We start from the raw sequence: 10,000 nt of genomic DNA, 5'->3' as shown, positions 1-10,000 counted from the left end.
ACTACCATCAAACTATCATCAAGCTACCATCAAACTATCATCAAGCTACCATCAAACTATCATCAAGCTACCATCAAACTATCATCAAACTACCATCAAACTACCATCAAATTATAATCAAACTACCATCAAACTACCATCAAACTACCATCAAACTATCATCAAACTACCATCAAACTACCATCAAACTATCATCAAGCTACCATCACACTACCATCAAACTATCATCAAACTATCATCAAGCTACCATCAAACTACCATCAAACTATCATCAAACTACCATCAAACTATCATCAAACTACCATCAAACTACCATCAAACTACCATCAAACTACCTTTAAACTCCCATCAACTCAGAAAAATGTTAATTTACTGCCTCAAAATTCCCATGAAATATAACTGAACGTCTGAAAAATCGGGACAAAAATATTATAATTGGCTCAAATAATCAGGTGATATTTGTGGTAATTCTACCGTCAACTGTAGTCAAAGTCATAGTATAAATAAATAAGATGAAAATACTTTATTAAGTAAGATAAAAATACTTTATTAAATAAGATAAATAATACTTTATTCAATAATATGAATAATACTTTAAGTAAGATTAAAAATACTTTATTAAATAAGATAAAATACTTTATTAAGTAAGATAAAAATACTTTATTAAGTAAGATAAAAATACTTTATTCAATAAGATAAAAATACTTTATTAAAAAAGTTAAAAATACTTGATTTAAGGGAAATTTCAGTGTTGCAGCAGCAATGACTTAAATGGCAAAACACACATAATGAGGTTTTTTTTTAATCAATTACTAAATATATACACACACACACACACACACACAGGTATATTTATATATAAACTGTATATATACAGTATATATATATATATAGTATCTATACATATATATGTGTGTGTGTATATACATATATATATATATATATATATATATATATATATATATATATATATATATATATATATATATAAAATCAGTACTGTACTGTATAAAAATATATAGAAGAAAATAGAAAAAGCCTGATTCTGAGATAGTTCTATCAGTTAGTTATCAGGTATTGATCAGTTAGTTATCGGGTATTGATCAGTTAGTTATCAGGTATTGATCAGTTGGTTATCAGGTATTGATCAGGTATTGATCAGTTGGTTATCAGGTATTGATCAGGTATTGATCAGTTGGTTATCAGGTATTGATCAGGTATTGATCAGGGTCCACACCTTCTCAGCCAGCGTCAGCACCGTCCTGGCGTGGATCACTGCCACCTGCTCTTCATTACTCAGATTCTGGATAAAAACACATTGAACACATTTCACCACTGATGGAATATTACACCTGATGAATGAAAACGAGCACATACTACAGAAAAACCAGAGAAGAAGAAGAAGAAGTAGTAGAAGTAGTAAAAGTAGAAGTAGTAGAAGTAGTAGAAGTAGTAAAAGTAGAAGTAGTAGAAGTAGAAGACGTAGAAGTCAAAGTAGTAGAACTAGTAGAAGTAGTAGAAGTAGTAGAAGTAAAAGCAGTAGAAGTAGTAGAAGTAGTAGAAGTAAAAGTAGTAGAAGTAGAAGGTGTTTAATGATCATTTCTTCATACGAAGCATAAACGACATCAAACTTTAATATTACTGTAAATACAGAACGTTTCACTTCAAACTGAGCCACCGAGGAAAGACGTCAAATACAGCCAATAATACTCATTAATACTAATAATTCTTTTTTCCTCACAGTCATATAATAATAATAATAGAGCCAAGCTACTAAACTCATAGTAGTACTCGTCACTCATCACTAGTCAAGTACACACATAAGTACTAAGTAAATGCAACATACACTTACGGCGTTATCTCCCAGAATGTCCAGTTTCTTCATCAACTCACTGATCACAATGTCCTGGAGCAGCAAGAAACCATGTGGTCAAAGACGGAGCAAGGTAGAGATGGAGTAGAGGTAGAGTAGAGGTAGAGTAGAGGTGGAGTAGAGGTAGAGGTGGAGTAGACGTAGAGTAGAGGTGGAGTAGAGGTAGAGGTGGAGTAGAGGTAGAGGTGGAGTAGAGGTAGAGTAGAGGTGGAGTAGAGGTAGAGGTAGAGGTGGAGTAGAGGTAAAGTAGAGGTGGAGTAGAGGTAGAGGTGGAGTAGAGGTAGAGTAGAGGTGGAGTAGAGGTAGAGCTAGAGGTGGAGTAGAGGTAGAGCTAGAGGTGGAGTAGAGGTGGAGTATTTACTCACATTGACTCCCTCGGCCTCGCAGTACAGCTGCAGAGGACTGAGGCCTTCTGGGAAATACAGATGTTGGAAGTTGATGGCGGGCGACCGGCGCTCTCTCTCCTGGAAACCATGAAAACAGAGCTCAGTCCACCAGTAGCTGACTGGATTGTACTGGTAGTACTTGTTGTACTGGTAGTACAGGTAGTACAGATTGTACTGGTAGTTCTGGTTGTACTGGTAGCACTGGTTGTATTGGTAGTACAGGTAGTACTGCTTGTACTGGTAGTTCTGGTTGTACTGGTAGCACTGGTTGTATTGGTAGTACAGGTAGTACTGCTTGTACTGGTAGCACTGGTTGTACTGGTAGCACTGGTTGTACTGGTAGTACAGGTAGTACTGGTTGTACTGGTAGCACTGGTTGTACTGGTAGTACAGGTAGTACTGGTTGTACTGGTAGTACCTCCAGCTCCAGGATCCTGAACTCCAGCAGCTCGTTCTGGTCCCTGGCATCCTGGATGTCGTTCTTCAGCCTCAGAGCTTCTACCTCCATCTGTTTCAGCTGATGGAGGAAACAGGAAACAGGAAGTGGAATCATCTCACACAACCCAGATTTAGGGGAGATGATATATTTTTATATGACATCATATATTATGAAAATCATTTTAGCTGCAAAGGAAAACTTGGGACAAAACAAAACAAACAAACAGGAAGTTCACAGACACAGCATCCTTAGACAGGAAGTCCTCTGAACAGGAAGTCATCTAAACAGGAAGTCGTCTGAACAGGAAGTCATCTGAACAGGAAGTCCTCGAAACAGGAAGTCTCTCACCTTCTCCAGCAGCTCCTGGTTTCTCTGGTACAAGGCCTGTTTCTCCTGCACCCACTTCACATCCTGATGGAGAGAAACCAGAGAGAGGGAGTTTAAAGAGAGAGAGAGAGAGACAGGAGAGGGATGGAGGGAGAGAGAGACAGGAGAGGGATGGAGGGAGAGAGAGACAGGCGCTGTCTCACCAGTCCCTGCTGGCACAGTGAGGACTCCAGGTCCTGGATTCTGGTCTGGTAGCGACTCAGCTCCATCTCCAGCTGTTCTCTGCTCTGAGAGGGAATGGAACCAGCAACCCTGTGAGTGCCTTGCTCCAGAGTGGAACCCCCAACCCTGCAGTGTTAGTGCCTTGCTCGAGGGCAGTCGTACCTTGATCTCCCTCTCTGCGTCGAAGCCTCCACCCACAGTGTTCTGCAGCAGGGCGTAGGCTCGCTGCAGCGCCTGGTACTCCTGGGTCAGCTGGCGGTACCGCAGCTCTGGGTCCTGCACACAGACAGACAGACACACAGACAGACAGACAGACACAGACAGACAGACATTAATTAAATTACAAATTAATGCACATTGGAGGTGCCGCCCCCCCTCCGCTGCATATCAGTGGAGAGGGGGGTTGAGTTTGTGACCTCCTTCACCTACCTCGGGTCCATCATCACCAACGATGGCAACGTTTCACCTGAAATAAACCGGAGACGTGCCCTGGCAGCCGGTGCCATGAACACGCCTCTCAACAAGACCCTGGCTGCCAGAATCGATGCACCCAACAGCCCCCTGCGTCCCACCTGGCAGCACAGCGTCGGATGCGCTGGTACGGCCATGTCAAAAGGCTCCCCCTCGGAACACCCTACTCACGCTATCCTCCACTTCCCACCTAAAGCTGCCGGCTGGAAACGCCCCCACGGTGCCCCCCGCACCCGATGGATGGATGCCGTCACCAGGGACCTACACCCAATGGACCTGTTGCTTGCTGAAGCCGAGTCCCAAGCACTGGACCCACCCAAATGGAGCAGATTGCTGAAACTGAGTGTGTGTATGTTTGTGTGTGTGTGTATGTGTGTATGTGTGTGTATGTGTGTGTATGTGTATGTGTATGTGTGTGTGTGTGTGTATGTGTGTGTGTGTGTGGGCACCTCCTCGGGGTCGGTATCAGGCGTCTGGTCGGTGTGGAAGGACAGAGTGGATCCATCAGAGTCCACTGAAGCATCTTCATCATAGCCATAGAAGGTCTCCACCACCTGGACACACACACACACACACACACACACACACACACACACTCACTTATTTTTAAATATACATATTAAAACATTTTTATTTTTTTCATTTTCACAAAAACAATGATTTGACATGAATAACACATCTGGTCACAAAGGACAGAATTGTGAGTTAATAAAATAAACAGACAGACAGGAGGTCAGAGAGACAGGAGGTTATTGAGAGACAGACAGGAGGTCTCACCCTACAAGCTCTGAAGGTTCTTTTCCTCCTGGTGGAGTCCTGTCGTCTGTACCTCATCAGCATGTCTCTCTCCTGGAGGAGGAGGAGGAGGAGGAGGATTCTATTAAATCAGCTCGGGTGTAGTTCCTGCGCACAAGCGTTAGCGTTAGCGTGTGGGTGGAGTGATACGAGGGGCGTGAGAATAGGAGAAGTGGTTGCCGTGGCAATGGTCATTATTCATAAATAGCTGAGCAGTGATTGCCGCCATGGACCAATCAGTGTTTATCCATCAATAATATCCAGAGATGATGTGAAATACTACATTTAATACTCACAATGACGGTTTTGACGTAGTCTGCTGTGTCCAGCGCCTGTAAACGGAAAGACAGTACTGCGGTGTAGTACTGTAGTACTTGTAGTAGGATAGTAATTATACTACTTGTAGTAGTATAGTAGTAGTAGTACTTGTAGTAGTATAGTATTAATACGACGTATAGAAGTAGTACTACTTGTAGAAGTATATTGGTAGTACTAATTGTAGTAGTAGTATAGTATTAATACTACTTGCAGTAGTATAGTAGCAGCACTAGTACCTTGGACAGGTCATCGATGATGTGCTGCTGCTCCAGAACCTGCAGTCGCAGGAAGTCCATCTCCCTGACTTCCTGTTTGTCCTCCAGGTCGTTCAAGGAGCTCGGCCTCTTCACCCCGCCCTGGTGCTTCTGACGCTAACATACCATAATAATCACTGCTGTTGATTATAGCGACAGGCACGTAACATCGACGCTTCGCAACTACGGTCGCTCGTACTGTTGTGTGGTGACTATGGTTACGGGGTAAGGCGGTGGTTGCCGTGGTTACCATGTCCATGTTCTCCTGGGTGACGAAGCGCAGCTTGTTGTCAAGGCGACGCATCGCCAGCGCCAGCTCCTCGTTCTTCCTGCTCAGACGCTTGTTTTTATCCAGCAGAGGAAGAAACTGAGACTCCGCCTCCCGGAGGCGCTTGAGCTGGACACACACACACACACACACACACATATATACACACACGTGTGTATGTGTGTGTGTGTGTGTGTGTGTATGTGTGTATGTGTGTGTGGTAGTGTGTGTGTGTGTGTGTGTGTGTGTGTGTGTGTGTGTGTGTGTGTGTGGTAGTGTGTGTGTGTGGTAGTGTGTGTGTGGTAGTGTGTGTGTGTGGTAGTGTGTGTGGTAGTGTGTGTGTGTGTGTGGTAGTGTGTGTGGTAGTGTGTGTGTGGTAGTGTGTGTGTGTGGTAGTGTGTGGTAGTGTGTGTGTGTGTGTGTGTGTGGTAGTGTGTGTGTGTGTGTGTGTGTGTGTGTGTGTGTGTGTGTGTGTGTGTGGTAGTGTGTGTATGTGGTAGTGTGTGTGTGTGTGTGTGTGATAGTGTGTGTGTATGGTAGTGTGTGTGTGTGTGTGTGTGTGTGTGTGTGTGTGTGTGTGTGTGTGTGTGTGTGTGTGTGTGTGGTAGTGTGTGTGTGTGTGTGTGGTAGTGTGTGTGTGTGTGTGGTAGTGTGTGTGTGTGTGTGGTAGTGTGTGTGTGTGGTAGTGTGTGTGTGGTAGTGTGTGTGTGGTAGTGTGTGTGTGTGGTAGTGTGTGTGTGTGGTAGTGTGTGTGTGTGGTAGTGTGTGTGGTAGTGTGTGTGTGGTAGTGTGTGTGTGTGTGTGTGTGGTAGTGTGTGTGGTAGTGTGTGTGTGTGTGTGTGGTAGTGTGTGTGTGTGTGGTAGTGTGTGTGTGGTAGTGTGTGTGTGTGGTAGTGTGTGTGGTAGTGTGTGTGGTAGTGTGTGTGGTAGTGTGTGTGGTAGTGTGTGTGTGTGTGTGTGTGTGTGTGTGGTAGTGTGTGTGTGGTAGTGTGTGTGTGTGGTAGTGTGTGTGTGTGTGTGTGTGGTAGTGTGTGTGTGTGGTAGTGTGTGTGTGTGTGTGTGTGGTAGTGTGTGTGTGTGTGGTAGTGTGTGTGTGGTAGTGTGTGTGTGTGGTAGTGTGTGTGGTAGTGTGTGTGGTAGTGTGTGTGGTAGTGTGTGTGGTAGTGTGTGTGTGTGTGTGTGTGTGTGTGGTAGTGTGTGTGTGGTAGTGTGTGTGTGTGGTAGTGTGTGTGTGGTAGTGTGTGTGTGTGGTAGTGTGTGGTAGTGTGTGTGTGGTAGTGTGTGTGTGTGTGGTAGTGTGTGGTAGTGTGTGTGTGTGTGTGTGTGTGTGTGTGTGTGTGGTAGTGTGTGTGTGTGTGTGTGTGTGTGTATGTGTGTGTGGTAGTGTGTGTGTGTGTGTGTGTGTGTGTGTGTGTGGTAGTGTGTGTATGTGGTAGTGTGTGTGTGTGTGTGTGTGATAGTGTGTGTGTATGGTAGTGTGTGTGTGTGTGTGTGTGTGTGTGTGTGTGTGTGTGTGTGTGTGTGTGTGTGTGGTAGTGTGTGTGTGGTAGTGTGTGTGTGTGTGTGTGTGGTAGTGTGTGTGTGTGTGGTAGTGTGTGTGTGTGTGTGGTAGTGTGTGTGTGTGTGGTAGTGTGTGTGTGTGGTAGTGTGTGTGTGGTAGTGTGTGTGTGTGGTAGTGTGTGTGTGTGTGGTAGTGTGTGTGTGTGTGTGGTAGTGTGTGTGTGTGGTAGTGTGTGTGGTAGTGTGTGTGTGGTAGTGTGTGTGTGTGTGTGTGTGGTAGTGTGTGTGTGTGGTAGTGTGTGTGTGGTAGTGTGTGTGTGTGTGGTAGTGTGTGTGTGTGTGGTAGTGTGTGTGTGGTAGTGTGTGTGTGTGTGTGTGTGTGGTAGTGTGTGTGTGTGTGGTAGTGTGTGTGTGGTAGTGTGTGTGTGTGGTAGTGTGTGTGTGTGGTAGTGTGTGTGGTAGTGTGTGTGTGGTAGTGTGTGTGTGTGGTAGTGTGTGTGTGGTAGTGTGTGTGTGTGGTAGTGTGTGTGTGTGGTAGTGTGTGTGTGTGTGTTCGTGTGTGTGTGGTAGTGTGTGTGGTGGTGTGTGTGTGGTAGTGTGTGTGTGTGGTAGTGTGTGTGTGGTAGTGTGTGTGTGTGGTAGTGTGTGTGTGGTAGTGTGTGTGTGTGGTAGTGTGTGGTAGTGTGTGTGTGGTAGTGTGTGTGTGGTAGTGTGTGTGTGTGGTAGTGTGTGTGTGGTAGTGTGTGTGTGTGGTAGTGTGTGGTAGTGTGTGTGTGGTAGTGTGTGTGTGTGTGTGGTAGTGTGTGGTAGTGTGTGTGTGTGTGTGTGTGTGTGTGTGTGGTAGTGTGTGTGTGTGTGTGTGTGTGTGTATGTGTGTGTGGTAGTGTGTGTGTGTGTGTGTGTGTGTGTGTGTGTGTGTGGTAGTGTGTGTATGTGGTAGTGTGTGTGTGTGTGTGTGTGATAGTGTGTGTGTATGGTAGTGTGTGTGTGTGTGTGTGTGTGTGTGTGTGTGTGTGTGTGTGTGGTAGTGTGTGTGTGGTAGTGTGTGTGTGTGTGTGTGTGGTAGTGTGTGTGTGTGTGGTAGTGTGTGTGTGTGTGTGGTAGTGTGTGTGTGTGTGGTAGTGTGTGTGTGTGTGTGGTAGTGTGTGTGTGGTAGTGTGTGTGTGGTAGTGTGTGTGTGTGTGGTAGTGTGTGTGTGTGTGTGGTAGTGTGTGTGTGTGGTAGTGTGTGTGGTAGTGTGTGTGTGGTAGTGTGTGTGTGTGTGTGTGTGGTAGTGTGTGTGTGTGGTAGTGTGTGTGTGGTAGTGTGTGTGTGTGTGGTAGTGTGTGTGTGTGTGGTAGTGTGTGTGTGGTAGTGTGTGTGTGTGTGTGTGTGTGGTAGTGTGTGTGTGTGTGGTAGTGTGTGTGTGGTAGTGTGTGTGTGTGGTAGTGTGTGTGTGTGGTAGTGTGTGTGGTAGTGTGTGTGTGGTAGTGTGTGTGTGTGGTAGTGTGTGTGTGGTAGTGTGTGTGTGTGGTAGTGTGTGTGTGTGGTAGTGTGTGTGTGTGGTAGTGTGTGTGTGTGGTAGTGTGTGTGTGGTAGTGTGTGTGTGTGGTAGTGTGTGTGTGTGGTAGTGTGTGTGTGTGGTAGTGTGTGTGTGTGTGGTAGTGTGTGTGGTAGTGTGTGTGTGGTAGTGTGTGTGTGTGGTAGTGTGTGTGTGTGTGGTAGTGTGTGTGTGTGGTAGTGTGTGTGTGTGGTAGTGTGTGTGTGGTAGTGTGTGTGTGTGGTAGTGTGTGTGGTAGTGTGTGTGTGTGTGTGGTAGTGTGTGTGGTAGTGTGTGTGTGGTAGTGTGTGTGTGTGGTAGTGTGTGGTAGTGTGTGTGTGTGTGTGTGTGGTAGTGTGTGTGTGTGTGTGTGTGTGTGTGTGTGTGTGTGTGTGTGTGTGTGTGTGTGGTAGTGTGTGTATGTGGTAGTGTGTGTGTGTGTGTGTGATAGTGTGTGTGTATGGTAGTGTGTGTGTGTGTGTGTGTGTGTGTGTGTGTGTGTGTGTGTGTGTGTGTGTGTGTGGTAGTGTGTGTGTGGTAGTGTGTGTGTGTGTGTGGTAGTGTGTGTGTGTGTGGTAGTGTGTGTGTGTGTGTGGTAGTGTGTGTGTGTGGTAGTGTGTGTGTGGTAGTGTGTGTGTGGTAGTGTGTGTGTGTGGTAGTGTGTGTGTGTGGTAGTGTGTGTGTGTGGTAGTGTGTGTGGTAGTGTGTGTGTGGTAGTGTGTGTGTGTGTGTGTGTGGTAGTGTGTGTGTGTGGTAGTGTGTGTGTGTGTGTGTGGTAGTGTGTGTGTGTGTGGTAGTGTGTGTGTGGTAGTGTGTGTGTGTGGTAGTGTGTGTGGTAGTGTGTGTGGTAGTGTGTGTGGTAGTGTGTGTGTGTGTGTGTGTGTGTGTGGTAGTGTGTGTGTGGTAGTGTGTGTGTGTGGTAGTGTGTGTGTGGTAGTGTGTGTGTGTGGTAGTGTGTGGTAGTGTGTGTGTGGTAGTGTGTGTGTGTGTGGTAGTGTGTGGTAGTGTGTGTGTGTGTGTGTGTGTGTGTGTGGTAGTGTGTGTGTGTGTGTGTGTGTATGTGTGTGTGGTAGTGTGTGTGTGTGTGTGTGTGTGTGTGTGTGTGTGTGGTAGTGTGTGTATGTGGTAGTGTGTGTGTGTGTGTGTGATAGTGTGTGTGTATGGTAGTGTGTGTGTGTGTGTGTGTGTGTGTGTGTGTGTGTGTGTGTGTGTGTGTGTGTGGTAGTGTGTGTGTGGTAGTGTGTGTGTGTGTGTGTGGTAGTGTGTGTGTGTGTGGTAGTGTGTGTGTGTGTGTGGTAGTGTGTGTGTGTGGTAGTGTGTGTGTGTGGTAGTGTGTGTGTGGTAGTGTGTGTGTGTGGTAGTGTGTGTGTGTGTGGTAGTGTGTGTGTGTGTGGTAGTGTGTGTGTGTGGTAGTGTGTGTGGTAGTGTGTGTGTGGTAGTGTGTGTGTGTGTGTGTGTGGTAGTGTGTGTGTGTGGTAGTGTGTGTGTGGTAGTGTGTGTGTGGTAGTGTGTGTGTGTGTGGTAGTGTGTGTGTGGTAGTGTGTGTGTGGTAGTGTGTGTGTGGTAGTGTGTGTGTGTGGTAGTGTGTGTGTGTGGTAGTGTGTGTGGTAGTGTGTGTGTGGTAGTGT

General features: G+C 46.0%; 1 protein-coding gene across 1 annotated transcript in view; it reads right to left on the bottom strand.

The window, feature by feature from the left end:
* The window catches only part of jakmip3 (Janus kinase and microtubule interacting protein 3), a gene marked incomplete at both ends in the record, with an annotated part of 35,892 nt that overhangs the window by 8,454 nt on the left and 17,438 nt on the right, over positions 1–10,000 (bottom strand). Inside the window, 12 exons of the mRNA XM_080021473.1 lie at positions 1,238–1,303; positions 1,847–1,906; positions 2,239–2,337; positions 2,678–2,776; positions 3,047–3,109; positions 3,229–3,312; positions 3,410–3,523; positions 4,168–4,272; positions 4,496–4,567; positions 4,810–4,845; positions 5,068–5,202; positions 5,336–5,482. Coding sequence (XP_079877599.1) covers positions 1,238–1,303; positions 1,847–1,906; positions 2,239–2,337; positions 2,678–2,776; positions 3,047–3,109; positions 3,229–3,312; positions 3,410–3,523; positions 4,168–4,272; positions 4,496–4,567; positions 4,810–4,845; positions 5,068–5,202; positions 5,336–5,482 — 1,080 coding nt within the window. The remainder of the gene's footprint in view (positions 1–1,237; positions 1,304–1,846; positions 1,907–2,238; positions 2,338–2,677; positions 2,777–3,046; positions 3,110–3,228; positions 3,313–3,409; positions 3,524–4,167; positions 4,273–4,495; positions 4,568–4,809; positions 4,846–5,067; positions 5,203–5,335; positions 5,483–10,000) is intronic.

The sequence above is a fragment of the Zeus faber genome (assembly GCF_960531495.2).
Source record: "Zeus faber genome assembly, chromosome: 20".
Lineage (NCBI taxonomy): Eukaryota > Metazoa > Chordata > Actinopteri > Zeiformes > Zeidae > Zeus > Zeus faber.
This window is presented reverse-complemented; position numbering and strand designations above follow the sequence as displayed.